Here is a 20,450-nt window from a genome sequence, read left to right on the forward strand (position 1 = left end):
ATGATTTACTATTAGGATTGCTGGGCATGGATGATCTTATTGAAACACCTCATAATGATGGATAAGACTTCCATTCCCCAGAGTCTGGATATAGAGTGGGAACGAGGAAGAGAGAGGTATTTCAAATAGGGTGATAGTTGTTTTTTTTAAATGAAAACTAGTCAATTTTCTCTGCGCACTCTGGGAAACAATCTAGTTCCTGGAAGGACTGTGCAGGAACTGAACAGGGTCTTATTTTACGGAACAATAACTAAAGTTAACACTAAACTGTATGTGATGGTTTTGTCAATAAAAAACATAATATAATATAATAATTGTTATTTGCAGCCCTACTGTTTAACTGCACAATAACTGTAAAGTTAATTATCATCACCACATTGTCTTCACCGCCATCGCTACCATCTCTGTCAGCACTTTTAGCATTATTTCCACTGCTGAAATGACTACAATAACCACTAAAGATGTTATCAGTCACCACAAGCATCATTGACCTGTTTTAGCGTACATAGAGTGAGCTAACTAACAGCTATGACCCGATCAATGACATAAAGAATCAATACAGCGACGCACTTCCCTCCCGCAGTTATATTAATGTTTTTGATGCAGGATTGTGAATTTATAATACCAGCAAACAGAACAAATTATGCAACTTTTCTTTGTGTTTTTGCTCCCAAACAAACTCTTTTAGAATTTGTCTTTTGGTGGGAAATAAATGTCTCCAAAACGTTTAGAGGAGCTGAAATCTTAAACTGTACATCGAACAAACAGATGAAACACATTGTTGCTAACTGTACGGACAGTACAGGCATGGCACTAATTATAGCAACTGATGCATGTATGTTCAACATTCAGCAGTCTGTCGCTATATGGTGTAAAGGAGCCTGGTGTACAGCGCACAGAGAGTCCAGCAGTTGACTGTTTGGAGTGTATTCCATAAAATAAGGTCACAAACTCTAAATTGTTGGTGTGGAGGAACTGAGAGAATTTAAGGATTAGTTGGACTTCAAATCTTCTGAGGCTGAGAGACATCTGAGGCTACCCTGCAGGGTGTCCCACAAGATGAAAATCATTTGTCCATCATGAGACACTAGAGTAAATAAGGCTCCTCTGAAAACCCTACTTACTTCCCCCCCAACCCCACAGGAATAAAGCAACAGTGCTTAATCTATTATTCACATTTCAGGGGCTCAGTACAATGAATCGGATATTTCTATTTGATTAAGTTTCCACTATATACTTATTTTTATTGTACTCATTCAAATCCAATATTGCACAACGTAGCGGGGATGAAACGAAATTATGAGCATCTATTTTTAAGAATAGTCTCTTCAATTTATTGCTGGAGAGAAATATAGAGGGAGCAGCTCAGAGCAGCATATTCCCAGAGAGAACCTCATTTGCTGTAGAGCATCTTCATCATCACTCATGTCTTCCCTTCATCTATTCTATCTCGGTATTGATTAACCCACTTCCTTCTTTTACTCTCTGACTGCGGGTCATCCACCATAGTCGTCCTACATCTCTTATAATCTCATTCTTATGTTTTACGGAACCCATCTAATGTTTGCGCTCATAAAGCAGACTGACAAACCTGCTACTCTAACTGCCTTTTCACCATAACATGCCGTACTAGGAGGAATTTAGAAATAGCTCTGTGTAAACAGGACTGCAGTAAAAGCTTTTGGTAAGAGCTGAATAAGTCGGGAATGAGTCTCTAAATGAATATGTACTGTCCAGCTAATATCAAATAGAGACAGAATGACGGCACAGTGCTGCGTCCTTGGCCTAGTATGTTTAAAGGCTGGCATAAAGGTTTTGTGAAGAAATGTGAGGAGTTTTTGTTCAAAAATGGAATACCGACTATTACTGGTTGCCGTACTGGGTGTTTTACCTTATTAGACGCACTGACAGACTCACCCTGCAGAAATCACACATCGTCAGCCCACCACAGGACTACATGTCTACTAGGTCTTTGGAAGAATCAGGTGAGAACAAAAAGGGGGGGGACCAAACCCTTGTGGTGACGACACTAATCCAGCATCCTGGACCAACACATAGTCCTATTCACACTTTTGGAAATGATCTGATACTGTATATAAACATCTGTGTGTGCGGATACTGTAGTCTACTCTCTGCTGAAATACCGTGTGACAGATGTGGAACTAAGAGTTACAATAATGGTGACATACTTTATTGATCCCTGCCGATAGATCCTCTCTGCACACGAGCAGGTTCAGAGGTCAAGAGATCAGGGTCAGCTGCAGAACAGCCTTCTGGGAATAAGCGTCTCAGTGGAACTATGGTGGGATGTTTTAACTAACCAGAGTCTTCAAACTGCAACTTCTAACTATTTTTAGACTCCCATTACCCTCCAGGAGATTAAAATCAAAGCCTCCTTGTTACCAACAGTATTCCTTTAACCACACAGCAGGGTACTTTGTCCTATTACAGCCTGTTCCCCGATGCTGTAGCTTATGTCAGTGGTAATTAGGCAGATAGGTGAATACTGATGAAAAAACCATTATTATCACTTTATTATTTCTTTCAATAAAGATCAAGCATTTCCTGATTAATAATGTATGGTCATTATTAACAGATGATGTGTATATGTTGTAAATTAGGACCATTCATTACTTGTATGGCTTCAAAAGGAAAGCTGTATTTGCTGCTGTATGCCACCTAAAATGAAACCACATCCAATACTGTAAGCTGTACTGTACCACATCACCTACCTTGAGCTATGGCTATGGACTCGAACTTGTGCAGTTCTCGCAGCAGACAGGTGCGCTCAGTTGGATGCAGGCTATAAATAAACTCCTTGGCTCCCCGGGGCGAGTTGAGGTTCTCCACGGGCTCCTTCTGCGGGTGTGTGCCCAGGTTACACCGCTGCACCAGCATGGAGAGCGGGGGCTCCGAGGCGAACCGAGCTATGGCGGATGTTTGGTGGTTGCTGAGTCCGGCTGTGGCCAACCCGGACCCGGCTCTCAGAGAGAGGGCGGGCCGAAGGACTCTCCGCAGGCAGGGCAGCATCTCTGGGATGGGGGGTCGAGCAAAACCGCCGGGAACCTGATGGAGAACAGCGGAGGACAATATAACAGGCCCGGTTACCACTGTGAGCCCGCACTCATCCACAATGTTTAATATGATTCTGCTATCATTATAAAATAGCATTTGAAGTGATCGCTGCGACGATCCTTCACAGCGTCCATCTGGAGGCAGCCTGGGTTATTTAAGGGCAAAACACGGGCCTGACAGTAACAGTTACACAATATTAAAGAACACATCGATTCAAGCCTATCCCACCCGCCTATTGGGAAACACCAAGTAGGAAAAAGATGCGACAGCTGTTAATTAAACTGCAACTTATGTGATCGGACGCACCTCAGTCGATGCTCCGCTGTCCCGTCCAACAACCTCCACAGGAAAACCTTGACAATCCTGAAGCTGCTCCGCCGCTCGGTTCTTCTTTAGCGGCTGTTGTTCAGCAGACAGCTGCAGGCAAACCTCAGAACACCTAACTGGATGTAGGATTTGTACAAAATCACATTTTTGCGAGCGTAATCCCGCCTGCTGTAACCTCTGGCTGACAGGATGGTGTGAGGCGGATGGGAGGGCACCAGCAGACCCGAAAATATTTTCCAATAGCAGCGCTGCTCTCCGCCGTGCGTAACAGTGACGGCACCAGCTCACGTACGTACATTCAGCACATAGGCACAATGGACAGTCGGTTATATTCATGTTATACTAGCTCTGCCATAACGACACAGCGCCAATGTGGCCCTGTGTAAAGTTAAAGGTGTGAGAATAAAACACTGTAATATTTGATATGATGTGTGCGCTGTCGCTCTATAATGAATGACTTGGTTAACCTCCTGTGTTCAGATTGTAATATAGATAGATTGGATAATAATTCATCTAGTTAATGGTTAATTGCTTTACATAAATATGAATATCAGCCTATTCTAATGCCGAAGAAGAAAGAGCATCGTTGGAATGTTATAATATAGTGTAAAGATTGAACAATACTACAGTTTCCATGCAGTATGCTGAATGTCAGAGACAAGCTTTCAGTCTGTTGTAGGACTGTAAGACACATTGTCCTTTGGGTGTGTGCTCATCCCTCCCTCTGCTATTATGCGCGTGGAGTCCACACCCCAAGAAAATATGACACCATGTGGAAGTTATTTGTTTCGAGGGGGAAGCCAATTCTTGGGGGAAAAAGAGGAAAAAGAGTTTGTTTCACTAAGCTAATGCTTTGTTCGTGTATTTCTTCATTTACTTTTCAAGGCCTCCTGTGCGAGAGTGGCACATTCAGTGTGTTAGTGGTACTTTTCTTGATTGGACGAGTGTTTTCGGGCTTCTTAAGGATGGAAGGAGGGATGTATTATCTGTGAACCTGGTTTGTGTGTTAAAAGAAGCTCGGACAAGAGCGACCCCTGGTGGCCAAACGCAAGCACATCATCTGTTTACATCCTGATCAGAGGCAATGGAGGCTTTATTCACTAACTGAGGTTAGGATACCATACTGTTCAGCTAGATTTGAACCTATATATGTCAATGTCCACTATCCCACAATATGGCCACTAAAAGCATTGTCACAAACAATAAAATTAACACACAGGTCATTGTCCAGCGGCCAATCTGCAAGAAATGAATCAGTTTGTCGACTATTTACCTAAAAGTCATGAATGTGAGATGAAAATGTAAAGATGTTTAGGCCTGAAAGAGGTTGAACACTTGCACATTCAAGAAGTCAGTGGGGCGAAGCAAAATTTATATTTTTATTATATTGCTAAAGCTGTCATTACACAAAAAATAACAATCTTTTACTTCCTGAAACAAACTGCATCATAGCCTGTTGGACTGTACAGGGACAGACAGAGAGGTCAACTCTCCTCGGAGGGAAAATAAGCTGAAAACTAAACTAGAGACCAGGTTTAATTGTACTTTCAAACCCTCACAAACTATAAACTTCTTATTCATAGGATATACTGACATTTGGCAACTCTGATATAATATATAATTATGCTAACAATTTAAATATGGAAATTACAGGTTTATAATACAAGTTTTAGACAGGTGGACGGCCAAAAAAAAAAAATCTAAAATATAAACATCATTAACAATATCAAGACTGAATTTCCCAAAACATCTAAGCAGTAATATTATCTTTGCTTCAGTATGGTTTGTGGTGCCTCCTCCTGTTCACATGACACGATTATATAAGAAACCTGTTAAACAAACTGGATTTTCATGCTAAGATGTCTTTGGGAAACTCAGGTCAGATTAGGTCAGATTAGGTCAGACATTGTGGGCAGCGGGCCCTTTGTTCAAATCTAATAAGATAAGATAAACTGTTCAACTGTTTTTACCTGAAATCAGATATGAAAAGAACCGAGGTGCAAACATTTCAAATTAAATCACCATCAGGGAACATTTAAAAGTTTGTATTTTGCCATCAGCTCTGCACCATGCAAATAATAATTTGTCCAAAAAAATCGGAACCCATAATACTGATGCAAGCCTCTTCATTATAAAACTTAACTTTTGAACACGTTTCTGACTTCTGTTGGTACCTGGAAGTCACAGGAACACACTTTGCATGTGTGTGTGAAATAAGGGACATAATGAATAGTAGCAGGATATTAATGAACATTTCACTGATGAAACAACACATCATCAGATATGCACGGATAAAACTCAATCAACTCTATTACTCTGATATTTTATATATGTATAAAAATAGAGATAGGTTGAGAAAGAAAAAGATTTAAAGACTGAGAAGTGGAAAATAAATTAAAAAAAATGTGTGACTTTCTGGACTAACTTGCTAAATCATATTTACAGTTTTATACATCTTGTAGTAGAGCTTGTTCTCACAGTGCTTGAACTGAAATTAACATACAGACTGTAACTCAAGGATACAAATTACTACTAGTACTATAAGTCCTACAACGCTGCAGTCTGAGGAGAAGCCTCATATGTCCAAAACATAATATTGTCAAGAAAAAAACTTAATATTTTAATGTATCTATGGTAGACTTACTTGTTTAATTATAGAATGAATTTTGATGTAATTTATCAATTTTTAAGAAAACAAAATCTGTGCGAACCAGACTTACCACATTTGATGCTGTTAAAAAAAAATCTAAACGCCAGAATTGGAAATGACAAATGTAAAAACCTAATTAATCAAACAGACATGAGCATGCATGCTACATGTGTTTCAAAGAGTTCAACAGAACAGCAGACGGGACAATTAAAACAGTGTGGCATTATCAACTACAGCGTCTAACTCATAACTTTCAAATCATCAAAAAAATATTTTTCCAGATTAACTTTTATAAAATGTATGACAACATATATATATATATATAAATTTGAATTACTGTTGAGTTTTGACATGGCATATCTGTAATTTCATTAGTAATGTTATGAGCAATCAATGCGCGGCAGGTTGCAGTATGGCTATTAAATGCTACAAAAAAGAAGGGACTAATATATAAGGGCTAATAGATAAACACAAACCACTGAGGAGTTCTACAAAGCTCAGCATGTAGATATTGTAGATTAAATGAGATTCATACTGGGGGAAAAAAAAAAAGAAAAATATAACCAATTCACATCCAAAGGCAATGGGGTACGATGATCATTGTGTGAATAAACACCTCGTTTAAAGAAGTGAAACTCTAATGATTATGGAACTGTGGAGGAGCAGAAGGAAATAAAGCAAAGACACAGAGAGCGAGGAGCACCAACACACTCCTCAGCAACACAGACATGCAAAATTATTTACACATCATGTAAATACTACAAAAACTAAAACAAAACAGGACGTAACTCGTAGTGTCTCTTAATGTCACGGCATCAACCATGTGACGCTTTAGTTACGCCGTAGTCTCCTGCAACTTTGACTTTAACACAAAGTCATGTCATTTGCCTTTTGAGGAGCTCTATATTGGTCATACCCCTGCACCTGTCGGCTTTGTGGACATCTCAATGAAATATTTGAACTTTGAGTGGAAGACAGCTTCGCTAACACAGCACCTTCCTCCAGCCATCAGCGCTGTGCTCCAAGTAAGCAGGCAATGCAGTCAGGGGGAACGGTGCCATCAAAAGGCGACTACTGGAGCCACGGCTTCCTAGAGCACCTGAATATTGCTCTCTTGATGCTGTGTAGTACCTGCACTGCTATCTGCGCTCCTTCTGCCAAGTCTCTTGGCAGTTGGAATGCTTATTCATCCCACAATGCACTCCCCAAACACTGAGTTGTTACATATAATGGGCAGTGTTTTCTTTACACTGAGAAGAAGCATACACATTGTCCTTGTCCAACCCTCAGCTTCAGGCAGAATACTGCATACGTGTGTTATTAATGTCTTACAGTCCTCTTAAAGAAATAAACATACTGTGGTGTGATGCAACATCCTGTTCTTCATTACACAGCTGTTGGCTCGGATTTGGAAAAACATTCTAGTGCTTAGGCCAAAACCTTTATAACAGACTTATGTGAGAAATTAGGTCTTAACCTTATACTGGTACAATTACTCAACTTAAACAAGGATCTACAACAAGTGTGCGTGTGATCCACTTTAGGTCCAAACCAATATGTTAATAAATCTGGCTTATATATTTTGAATATATTTTTCTCTTTGAATCATTATAGATGGCTTCTGCAGGAATTGTCACAGGTGGAAATTTACAGCTACGCTACATGTAGAACAGGTGTATCTGATTTCTCGTACTAGCATAAGAAGCCTTTTGATTCAGTACATCATGTTTCTATGTGCAACATTTTTTCTAAAGCCTTTCACCTCATTTACAAACACAATGAAGGAGGAGCCTCACTTCTACGAGCTCGCGGTTCTAGTGTCATGTCATCATGCGATGCGTGGTGCAGAGCGGTCGTTGGTGAGGGTTCTCTTGAGCTTGACCCCCTTACGGATGGCCACCAGCATGTTGCCTTCTACCCCTTCTCCTGCCTCCTCTCCACGTCCTTCCAGCCCTGTCTCACTCTGAAGGTGCTGCTGGTTGGGCAGGGGTACAGTCGGAGGATTGGTTGTAGCCTGACCACTCCAAGACACCATAGGCAGCGTGCCGGCATCCCCTCCTCCTGCAAATGTTGGAGAATCTGGGCTTTCTTCTCCTCCTCCTCCTCCTCCTCCTCCTCTTCCTCCTCCCATCTCCTCTGCACTCCTGCTCCCATTAACTGCTCCTGACATATCGGGCACTGTAGGGATTTTCACTGGGATGACAGGTGTACGAATAGGGATGGGGCCTGTTCCCCCAACTGAGCCTGAACGGCGGGCAGAAGGTTTTGAAGATGGTGTGCGGCGGATTGTGGCAACCCCAGGGGTCACAATAACTGGGCCATGGCCTGTAGAATACGAGCCAGAGGCATTATGGGAGCTGGATCCAGAATAAAAGCCCTGACCTGAGCCTGCAATGATATAACACAAATGTATTATTTTCTAAGCCATTAACAAAATCAAGTTTACTACTAATAAAGTGTACTTCAGTATATTGTACGGCAGTCTTTGTTATTGACATAAACCAACATGATACCTAACAAACACACAACATCAAGAAGGTCAAATTTGAAAGATTTAAGTGAACATATCCAATTGTGACACCATCAGTGCAGTCTGTACCTGTAGGGGTAGGAGGATAAGCTCCAGTGTGGATAGGTGTGGAGGGATACGGCCCTGCAGGGTAGGCCCCCTGTCCGGGGTAGGGAGCCTGTGTGCTGGGCAGGCCGGCAGTGGAGGCTGGCCGTTTGCTCTGGAACATGAGTCGGTAGGACTGACTGATGTCACTGTTTCTGGGGATGGTGGAGGACTTGTCAAAGTCCAGCTGCTGCTGCTCAGGCTCCTGATCTCCAGCCATTGAGAAATAGTCATAGTCTGATACTAGAAAGTGAATATAGAGGGGTTAACAATGTAGTGACACAATGAGATATTGTATATTATGATACTAGAGGATGACAGAGAAAGAGGTTGGTTTAGAAAGAGTGTGTTACCTTGTGACGGTATTGTGTCTTCAGAGCAGCAGGGTGTGTTGGTCTGTGTGCTGTAGCCACTGGAACACTGGATGGAGTCTCTACTGGACCTCTGTGTGTCCAGCTCCAGACCTCTGGATAAGGCCAGAGCCAGTTCCTCGTGGGCCTCAATATCAGCAGCCTGGAGCAATCACCCAATGACAAAAACATTTGGCATCAGGGTCTGAAAGTCTGAATACAGCCAGGTACTATTCATTAAAGTCATTACAATCATTAGGTACAACATATTAAAGTCATTAAATGGGATTGCATTAGTGGTGAGAGGCTCATTCATGTGGTCTAAATGCCATGACTGCAAAAACATCAGCCTGCTGGAAGTTGAATGTGAGGACGCCTGAAACTAAGCAACACAGATGGCATTAAATGTAGACTGACCTATGTTAATGTGCCTCGTCCAGTATGTGTAGAATTAAGAGGTTAATAAATCACTGAAACATGCAGATATTTTTGTGGCAATTTGTATCCAGCTGCAGCAAAGTACAAATGTTTTCCAGCACAAAGTTGAAAGTGGAGAAGCATAAAAGTGGCTGAAATTATATGGATGCATGTAAAAACATAAACTAGCATAAAGTATAAATCAGATGAATAAAAAATGACCCTCTACTACAGGTCTGGGGACCCTATAGTAGTGCAAGGCTAACGGCCAGCTTCTCAAGTTGCTATTATCAACAGGAACTTCTTAAAGCTACTAAAGTCTAAACAGAGAATATTATTGTGTATATATATATATATATATATATATTATAAAAAAACAGCATAGCTTACTGACTAAACAAACAAAAAATGAATGCCTGGCTAAAAGTCACATCGGCTAAATGACGCCACGCTGCTGATTACACTAAAGCAATTAAGCAATAAAGTAATAAACCAGATTCTGTGCTTGCTTATTGTATAAGTTGCTGTAGAAAACACAAACAGCATGAGACTAAAACTGACCTTGAGAGCTGCAGCCACAGTCCTGTTCTTCTCCTCCACTGATGCTGACGTTTGTAGTGCAGCCTGAGTTGGCACTGAGGTTGAGATGGAGGCTGGGATGCTGTCGTTACTCACACTACCATTACTGTCTACTGCAGCTGGGGTGTCCTTGTCTTTCTTCCTCCTCAGTGTGTTAACCATGGGCTGGTCATACGGGCCTGGCTTAGCCCAGTCCTGTCAAGAAAGATACATCAGTGTCGACACTTCACATTTCTCTGGTGGGCTTTTGATAAAAATCTTTCCATCTTATTTTCAGCTTAAACTCTGCAGATTTAAGGTATAAAAAAAGAACTTTTATTTTTATATTTATACAGTCAGTAAAACAAATATCAAGACAAGCAGGATGGGATGGAAATAAGTTGATTGTCAAGGCCGAGGTGATCAACAAACCTTCCAGCTGGGGACTCGTGATGAAGGCACCATGGGGCCCAGTGTACAGTAGTGAGGGTAGTCTGGTAGCAATGCTGAGGCGGGACGTGACCATGAACGGGTGGGACTGGAGGAGGAGGTGGAGGATGAGGAGGAAGCAGGGAGGAAGGGGAAGGCAGTGCCTGACCCTGAGCCCAAACTCCCCCCATTGCTGTGCGGGTATGGGGAATTTGCTGGACTGTAGTGGTCAAAACCATTGGACAACTGGATGTGTGCGCGTCGAAGGGATGAAAAAAAAGGAAACAGAAAAAACAGAACAAACACACCATGGGATAAATTATTGAAATGATAAACAGTGGAAAATGAAAACAAAGCAGACCACATCACTGAGGAGAATGATTCAAAAGAACACAAAAACAAAGAATCTATATTGATCAAAACAGAACCAATCAAACGGTCACGAATGCTGAACTGAATGAAACTGGAGAAAATGATACACATGCCGGGAAGTTTGAAGGCTCTTGAACATTTCTGGGATAAACTAAAGTCGATGGACTGTACAGCCAAATTGGAAGTTTAGTATGAGGAAGCCATGGTGCATGTAATGCTGGCATAAGACAGACATTTATGACGGGTAGGGTTCATGGAGGATGAGTGTGTTTCACCTTGTCAGTAGCGTGCTGAGGTGCAGTAGTAGCAGCTAGAGAAGAGGGGGGGCTGCAGTCACTGTGAAGCTGCCCAGCCTCTGACACCTCAGAGGACCTGGAACTGGGACATGGCTGGGACAGCGAGGGCAGCAGCAAGCAGGCAGTGGGACGAGACCAGAAGGAGAAAGGTGGGGAGGGTGGAGGGAGAGGGAAATTGAGACGGACAGACACGTCAGCAGGTAGACAGAGAGAAGCAGTTTGTTAGAAAGCAGCGGCAACTTTTCCACAGCCCTCAGCAGTTAGTGAGGAGTACAGCCAAGTTACAATAAAGGCTGCAGAGAAGGTGCACTGGGAGTCATACTAGCATTAATTGCATGGACATCAGCAGTGTTGGAGCCTTGTTAACAAGAAGCACAGGCAAAGTTCTTCTTCTTTAGGATGTTGAAAGTATCCTCACAAACTGTGCCACATGATATTTAAAAAGGGGTCACTTAGCAAATAAAGCCCTGGTTATTTTATTAACATTAATATTATGATTATCCATGCTATAGGGAAATAATCTATGTGTATGCTGCTGTCCAGAAGGAGATTAGAGATTGGGGTCAGCTACAGAACATCACCCTGCATAGAAGTGGGTATTGAAAATGGATAAAAATTACAGACATCCACATTAAAAGTAAACTGTAGCCTGTCTTTGGTTTAAGGAGTAAATCCCTGTAAACCCTGCTTAGCCATGATGAGACTGTTCTTTTTCAAATACCAACTGTGGTAACTACACCAAAGAATGAGGCAATGAGTGTACTGTAAATGGGTCAGACATTCACTTGCCAAACCACCTTCACTGCATCATAAAAACTTGGAGTCTAACTATACCAATGTGTTCTGGACAGGGGACCTGTGGTTGCTGGCATGCCAACAAAACGCCAACTAGTGCAGCCGCTCTAATGGTTGATCTCAAAACCACAAACCCCATACAGACAATCCCCTGGACTATCACATCGATAATTATCTGAAACCCTGTGTCAGATGGTTAGATAAAACCGACCGAAAGGGACCTGCTGATAGAGACATGGTCTTAGTGCCTGTAAAACATACTGTTGACACTGTAACATGTCATTTTACTGTGATCCATTTAATGAAAATTCAACATGCAATATGCTCAAGGCTCTGCAAGTTTAACCACACCACAGTCTGTCACAGCGGTCGACTCTTTAATAGCAGGATGGGGCTGACCTGTTCTGCCCTGGGCTAGAATGGAGGCAGACTAATTTCCTGTGCATTTATGCTATAATAATAGCAGAGAAATGACTTCACCATGATCACATACACTTACTCCTGCCAGCTAACTGCCTCTCTTAGTGGCTAAGGAGATGTGTGAGAAAATAGTTGTGTGGATTGCTGATTTGGGGTTTTCTCTCTGTCTCTGACTACAATAACTTGTAAATCATAGAGCACATGTGGCTTTATAGTCTTGTCTCAACCATGTATACATACTTAGAACCAAAACTATGGTTAAGTGTGGGTAGCTGAGGGTTTTTCTTACCTTTGTTTCAGCTGTCATAGGCGAGGACGATTTGGACGATGTGTATTGGTCGTGTGATGAAGAAATAAAGCCCGAGTCGTGGGAGGAGATGCTAGAGAGCCGAGCTGGGGCCTGCTGGGGTAGCGTGGAGCTGCGGTACCGATGGCGGGGGTGATGGTGGTGAAAGAGGTGGTGTGAGGAAGAGGAGGAAGAAGAGGAGGAAGGAGAATGAGAGTGAGAGCCACTGGATCCCCTGGAGTCACTACTGTTAACGCTGTTCAGACTACTGTGAAAAGGGAAGGGGTAAGGGATGAGGGGAGGACCAGAGGAAGGAGAAGTTTGGCAGTGACAGGCGGGGTAAAGAGAATCAAGTGCATCCAAAGACATGGATAGCAGGAAGATTGGATAAGAAAGAGATAAAAGGAATAATAGGGAGGGAATAAAGGCAGAGGATTGGGGGAATGTGGAGGAGACAGGGTGGGAAACAATTAACACAGCACACCAAGATGCAGCAGGCAGTGACTGAGGCCAATCAAGTCAAAACAACAAAACAAACCAACATAAGAGGCGTGATATCATAATGACAATAATTACAGGCATGAAATCAGGAGATTTCATGCCTTTGAGACAGCTTTTTAAGAATATTCAAACAGAGCACACATGAAAAGCATAAACACTAGGCCTAATTACTGTGTAAATTGAGACTTGAAAGCAACAATTTAAACATTTAAAGCTGATATTAAAATAGTATATTGTAAATTATGTACTATGAAAAATGCATACATTATGTATCAAATCATGTACAAACTTAACAAAATGAGTGAGAAATCTGTGAAAATTATGATTGCAAGAGATACAAATCATAGAAGTGGCTGTCTCACAGTGATTTTTTTGAAAACATAATAAGCAAAAGCTTTGAAAATGTTGTATCTGCAAAAATCACCCATATAAAAGACCAAGAAAATGCAACCCAGGCATAAATTGTATTTCTTTAAACCAGGACAGTTCAGAAAAAATCATTGGGAGACACACAAAAAGCAGGGAGGACAGAAGGTAGAAGACGTGGTCTGAACAGCTAAAGAACAAAAAGGCTCACTTTTTTAAATTCATTCTTTAAAAGTCTTATTATTTTCCACTAACCACGTCATATTAAAAACATATCTATGTGCCTTTCCTGACAAAGTAGGTCCACCTTCACTGTATTTCTCAGTGAGGTGAATAATTAGTGACTATCAGTAACAAAAAGGAAATGAAGCAGAAATATGAACAAACTAGGATACAGAATTTGCAAACCACTCCAGCTCATATTGACCACTGGGTGGCAGACATAGATTGGGCAACAAAAACGTTTTTATCTATGTCCTTGTTCTCCACCGCATTACACTGATGCAAGCTGTTTTCGAAGAATATTTATAACTGATACAGGACAGATTTGTAGATGTCAGTAGCTCCTGTGTGTAAACATGTCTGATATAATATAATCTCTAACTTGACCAAATATAGACATTGTATGCGGTTTCATCTCCTTATTCCTCAGTTTGGTCAGTGGAAATGGTTGACCAAACTAGAGTAATCTCATTTTCCATTCATTCATCATTTTGAGGCACACTGGATCACAAAAACGTTTTATGGCTATAGCAGGTAAATGTGTTGCTTATTTGAGGCCATGAGTCTTGTAATTGGCTGTAGGAGCCTACCTGCACATGCTAGACTTCCTGGACATTGTGGTGCTGGGGGAGGAGGGCGGTGTTTGATATGACCAACCGTAGTCTGAGCCCTTCAGGTCCAAGATCACCTGAGAGGGAGGAAAATATTAGTCATATTTATTAGTCATATTTGTGTACATGACACACACATATTGTGACAGTGAGATAAAGAACAGTTGCTTTAGTGTTAGTTCATTGCTCACCTGCTCACTAGCAGGGGGAAGCTTGTGTGGGTCCGAGGTCAGGGCTTTGAGGTCATCAGATATAGCCTGGAGATGGGTGACCTCTCCCAACATAGAAATCTCCTCATCCTAACAGAATACATAGCAGAGAGAGATTAGACATTTTTGAGTGGTGAAGTAGAATGAAAATACATCTTTTCAGTGGGACTAAAACGAAAAGTAAAAGACACTGTGGAGTGAGGTGAGTTTCTGTTGTTCTCCCTGTGCTTTTTGAAGGCTCATTTCTCTCTTTCTCCCTCACTGTACTCACCACTACAGGCCGCAGCATGGCTACAAAACAGCAGAATCTCTGTCTGTCCTCTATAAGAGCCTTCCTCAGGGCCTGCTTCTCTGTCTCTTCCAGCAGAATGTATTTATCACTGACATCCTGCATGGCGCTGTCCAACTGGGGTTGGATATCACCGCGACCTTGAAAACAAAATGGACACACAGACACAAACAAAAAAAATATATACATCATTACAGGTATAATAAAATTGTCAACTCACAAGGAAACACATGACTGGTCTATTTACGACTTTAAAATGTTTAAAAAACAAGGTACTGAGATTAGATACCACTAAGCATTCCTTCAAACATACACTAAAAAGAATAGAGTAATGCTACAGTAACATGCATTAATAATCACAATTATAATCATGTAACAATGAAAGAACATTTTGTGGCAATTGGTGTTGATTTTCATCACTTCTCTCTGGTGTTGGCTTGGACGGTTACTACTGCATCATCTTTTCATTGTGGTCACTGCTATCTTCAATGCTAGCATTTGAATGTTCCAACTACGTTTTGGCTATCACTGCAGCATGAAGGGCCACTCTTGTCATGGAAGTGTCTCTTGTTAGTGAGAAGGTTATCTACTTTAGACTAATCTGTTGCTTGTCTTGGAAAACTTGGCAAATCTATTACGCTGAGATAGCCAAAAGTGAGTGCGTTGACTATCACTCCATTGCTCTTTGTAAAACACTTAACACTGGGCGTGTGTGTGCGCTTCCACAAATGAAAAGCAGGCAAGGTATCTCCAAGACCATCTCGTCCTTGTGCTTTCTATGTGTGTGTGTTTGAATCTGCATATGTAAATCCAGAAATGTCTTAGAGCAATAACAATCCCAAGGTTATCCAGTTTTTCTGCTCTGTGTGTAGTTGCATGCACATTTCTGTGTGTGATTTAAAGACTGGACACACTGAAGCCAAATCAAGCCCTCTTGACTTCTCTATGGAGGCAGGAAGGCTGGCGACTGCCCAAGATGACATACAGTGGGCCTCAAAGGCATCTAACCACTCAAACTACACGTACACACAAACATACACACGCACATACAAGGTTGACTTTGATACATCAAGGTTAAACCCACAGTGAACAACTCTGTGGTCTGTCTGTCTGCTCTTGTGTCTGGGCAAAGATAACAAACTGGCGTCTTTTGTTGACATTTGACGTGAGGCCCTATATCATGCAAATCAGTAATAAAGAAACACAGATAGAGTTACACAGGCAAATCACTCTCACCTCAAATGTAAAACATAAGGATGTCTATACATTGAATATGATACAGCATGTGGGAAGCTCTGTTTCAGTTGACTAGACCACAATTAAAATTACACTTAACAATGGCTTCAGGCCCACACCCAAATATTAAGCTGATGGAAAAGCACCAATTGGAAACTCTTACTCTCATTATGCGCCATGGTATCATAATAGCTGACATTAATGAGAACTGACTAAATGTTTTCATCACTGAAGTGCGGTGTGAATGTTGACATTGGGTGAAGTTGTCGAATATATCTCTTAGCTATGTATTTTAGGTGGATGAAATTCTTTTAAGACGATGTTTGTGCCCAAAGTGAGACGAATGTGCAATTACACTGTTTTTTTTCCAGTCTAGCTGCTCAAACATTCTAACCAAAATAATAGTCTTCAGACTTTTTGGTAAATATATTAATGGCATAGTAAATCTGCAAAGGACAAAACTTAACAGTATTACTGCAGCTTTCAAGTATAACAACACCACACTGAAATAATATGAGTCCCGGGTAGATACTCCTTAATGGACAAACTGAATTTCTATATATAGGGAATCCATTTACAAAGCTTGGTTTGGTGTCTGTAGCACTGAGAGGAATGTCAGTTATGTGTGCATTTATGGCAGTTCCTTCTCTATTACACTATGGAGACCATGATGGAGTAGATGAACTGTAGACTGGAAAGTCCAAATTGCAGTAGACAAGTATACAATTACATTGTACAAGGTTTTGTGGAGAGCTGGCCGTATGGCTGAGCCTGAAAGGGCTAAGACAGGCCTCACTCATTAGTCTGGTTTCCACTGCAGAACCAAACTCAGTATTATTCATTTCTCTTCGGGAACAATTTGTCTTTTTCCGTCTTGTTGCCAAGAAAATTATTTGTAAGCTGGACTGACAATCCAAATTATGTTTTTAGTCACTAGTTCTACAGCTGGTCAATCATTATTGAAATGAATGCAAAACATCAAGTGCATCTATAAAGTAAACATGCTTACAGTTGAAACTACAGAATTTCAACCCTTTATGGCAAAATGCTCTATATCTACTAAGACAACAAAAGATGCTTTAATGAATGTGTGTGATATACATCAGGTAACGTTGAGAAATATTCTCAATATGGCCTCAATGTAGAAGAGAAGATTTTAAAGCCCAAAACCAGCGTTGCTGTAGTGTCTCCTTGGCATGCAGTAAAACGAGGGAGCATAGGCTACTGCATTCTGGTTGTCTCCCACTAGTTCTAGTCTTGGCAGACTGTATTCTCAACATAACCGCAGTGGTTTTGAAAAGACGCTACTATAAGTTGAGGTACTTTGTCTGAGACAGATGGAAAGACAAATATTTTCTTTGTTGCTGTTTTGGTACATCAATTTGAACATTAATTGTCACATTACTTGCATTCGTACTTATGTTAAGTCCCTTCATTCCATTACATAAAAAAGTTTAAATCTTTCCTGCAGATGCTAGCAAACTTATTTCCAAACATGCATACACTCATGATACAAATAGCATATCAGCTTGTGGTGCTGCTGTAAAAGACTTGTAATTGCTGGGATGGAGAGAGTTGTACACACTCACAGGGACAAAAATGTGTACTGAGACAATGGAGGGACATCCTGGCATGAGATTTCAACTTGTGGTGAGCAGAGGGGTTGTTAGCTGAATTTAAGCTTCTGTTATGTTACAACTTTGTCTCTCCTATGGGTTGTTCCTTGGTTCACGTTCCCATTCTGTGTGCCATAACTATGTGAATGACAAGGCCCTGATTGCTACTTCCTCCTCCTCTTCAACCACTGACAAACACTGAGGTTCACCGAAGGTCAGTGGGCACTGACTGCACTATAAACAAATCCACCCTGACACATATTTCACAAGCCGTTTTTAAGTGCTCAATTAAGGGCAATTAATGCTTGTGACACCTACAATATTTGAATGTCTTGTGGTTTCAAACTCTCAGGATGAGTAAGTGATGATATACTGTAGATATCCAGTACGTATGTCAAACACGCTAGTCTCTAAAATACAGCGACACCAACACACACACCCTAATGTACAATATTTACCAGTCAATTCAGGTAAGTCTAAGATAGATTCCTTAGGTTAATGTGACTAGTTAGCTAGTTTTTACCCCTTTTATTAGCTTTGCTGTGTTGTACAATCCATTATTTATCAGGTTTTGATCAAGTTCTGGGTTAAAAAAAAGTTTCAGAACTGATATTCTACAGTTGTTTTTACCAAACTCAAGTTAGCCAAGATGAATATGAAGGGGGGTCTGCACAGTCTGCACACATGTAGTTACATGTGCACACACGCGCAAATGAGATTAGCTCCAGCTTTCACATGACCAATGATTGCATTAGGTTGCACTCACAGGCTGTTTCTTAGTAAGGCAGTGGTCTCAGATCAGAAAAACACCCTCACAAGACACATATCAAACATCAGATACAGACTCACCAACAAAAGCAGACAGATGAGGTGGGGGTGTGTGTAAGTAGAGTGCTCTTCTTGTAAGTAGCATGACTAAAAATACTAGCCTATTTCCAAATTGTATTAAATGTTTGTGTATTTCTGTGATACAGAGGTCAGTGAGTTTACAGACTTTTCGGGTGAACTCATTGACACAGTCCCCCCCACTGTAAACAAATGAATCCAAAATATCCCAGGTATAGCCGTTGCCATCTTGCGCTGGTGACATTGGTTCATTCGGAACCAGAGTCTGCACAGTAGTGATCAGGGTTGGAGCCCAGTATCAAGGTCCCTCCCATACACCCGGCCAACTCAATCACGAGCAGGGCTCAGTTGTCATTCATGACGGAAAACCCCCTTTTTTATAAATTAAATAGCTAATTAAAACCAAACTTGAACACACACAACATACACAGTGATATGATTCATCCTTACATATGTTGATGGGTGAACCAGGTGCAGTTAGCTACAGTTCGGCACAGTTATCTTTGCTTACATCAAGGGGGGGAATCCCCAATGGGTAAATGAAATAATGCTGCCAAATTAAATTAACAATGACAGTAATATCTTTATATTTTCTCCCTGTCAGCAACGGTGTAAAGTGCTTACCTCTAGCAAGAGATGTATCCTGCAATTTATCATACCCAGTGTCACACAGGATAGTGTAGGTGAACTAGGAAACCATTCCTGCCTACAATTTTTAAATGTCTACAAATGTCTATAAATGTAAAGTTGAAAGTTTCTGAATTATCTGCATTCTGCAGTTTGAAGAAAATCTTTTCTGCAGAAAGAAAATCCAAAAGCATTTAAAGCATTATAAATGTTAAAGTTTTGTTCTAGCAAATTCCTTTTATTGGTTTCACCGTTTTCTTCTCTTCACATTTCTCCAATGTGGCGCCACTGCAAACATTGTGTGTGTGTGTGTGTGTGTGTGTGAGCAGAGAAAAAGAACAGAAACTTGCCAGCATGGACTTGTGACTTGTGTAAATGTAAAATGGACACCACAGAGATGATTAAAGAGAGTTTGCAGAAAAGAATGAGCATCCACTGGACTCACAGACTATTACATTAATGTACTGAAACGTAGTGTAGGGCTGCAACTAACAATTATTTTCATTATTGATTTATCTGTATCTTTATCTTTATCATTAATTGATTAGTTGTTTAAACTATAAAATGTCAAACTGATAGTGTTTCCCAAAGCCCAACGTCACAAGAACACAAAAGATATTCAGCGAAAGAAATCAGAAAATATTTATATTTGAGAAGCTGAAATCAGAGTCAGGGTTTTTTTTTTAATCATGAAAATAGTTGGTGATTAATTTAATAGTTGACAACTAATCAATTAATTGTTGCAGATTTAATGTGGTGGTAGCAATAGTTGTCATATCTGTGGAGGAAAGCTGAGCATGCAAATATTTAAAAGGCATCCACACATATCTTTGCATAAAACTCTATACAGTGGCTTCTTCACAATGCAACCAAGATGCTGTTTAAACATTGTGAGTTGTAAGCAACAACCTGGACAGTGTCTATTCCACAAACTGACTTACCTAGATTATCAGCTGCAGTGCAGCATAAGGAGAAGGATGGTATCGGAACCACATAGGGAGAGGAAAAAGATCCAAGTCAACTAAAAAAGTGCCAGCACTAAACACTAATCCATCCCCTAAAGGTGCAGTCTTGTATATCTGTCACTATTAGTAATGATCACTATGCACAGTAGAAATAAATATGTATATATATAATGTAATCTATTTCATAGTAAGAGTAAGAAGAAGCTCCTTTTCTTGTACTTTTTCCTGAACATCTGTGAACTTTAGGAATGTGAGACACCCATTGATTCAAACCTGAAACTACCAACATCCCTAAACATACTGGAAGCATATTCATCCAATTCCTTTTTTGTGTATGGTATTTTTTCTCTAGGTAGGTGGATGCGTATGTAGA

The 20,450-nt window shown here is 40.8% G+C and overlaps 2 protein-coding genes across 6 annotated transcripts in view; both read right to left on the reverse strand.

Moving 5' to 3' along the window:
- Nucleotides 1-3,625, reverse strand: part of LOC118336273 (transmembrane protein 65-like) — a gene marked incomplete in the record, with an annotated part of 36,876 nt that extends 33,251 nt beyond the window's left edge. Inside the window, 2 exon segments of the mRNA XM_035672882.1 lie at nt 2,733-3,066; nt 3,382-3,625. Of these exon segments, the coding sequence (XP_035528775.1) occupies nt 2,733-3,030 (298 nt within the window).
- A 1,128-nt stretch (nt 3,626-4,753) lies between these two features.
- Nucleotides 4,754-20,450, reverse strand: part of LOC118335573 (protein MTSS 1-like) — a 46,715-nt gene continuing 31,018 nt past the window's right edge. Inside the window, exons 7-17 of one of the 5 annotated variants that reach the window (XM_035671927.1) lie at nt 20,054-20,065; nt 14,770-14,927; nt 14,481-14,588; nt 14,269-14,366; nt 12,593-12,722; nt 11,068-11,181; nt 10,424-10,666; nt 9,995-10,207; nt 9,020-9,179; nt 8,652-8,909; nt 4,754-8,440 (exon numbers count right to left, since the gene is read on the reverse strand). In XM_035671927.1, the coding sequence (XP_035527820.1) occupies nt 7,881-8,440; nt 8,652-8,909; nt 9,020-9,179; nt 9,995-10,207; nt 10,424-10,666; nt 11,068-11,181; nt 12,593-12,722; nt 14,269-14,366; nt 14,481-14,588; nt 14,770-14,927; nt 20,054-20,065 (2,054 nt within the window). In that variant the 3' untranslated portion in view covers nt 4,754-7,880. Of the gene's footprint in view, nt 8,441-8,651; nt 8,910-9,019; nt 9,180-9,994; nt 10,208-10,423; nt 10,667-11,067; nt 11,182-12,592; nt 12,858-14,268; nt 14,367-14,480; nt 14,589-14,769; nt 14,928-20,053; nt 20,066-20,450 lie in introns of all 5 variants that reach the window. The other 4 variants (XM_035671924.1, XM_035671928.1, XM_035671925.1 and 1 more) reach the window with 4 other exon arrangements.

This window comes from Morone saxatilis, unplaced genomic scaffold (genome assembly GCF_004916995.1).
Source record: "Morone saxatilis isolate NCDOM2014 unplaced genomic scaffold, NCSU_SB_2.0 Contig24, whole genome shotgun sequence".
NCBI lineage: Eukaryota > Metazoa > Chordata > Actinopteri > Moronidae > Morone > Morone saxatilis.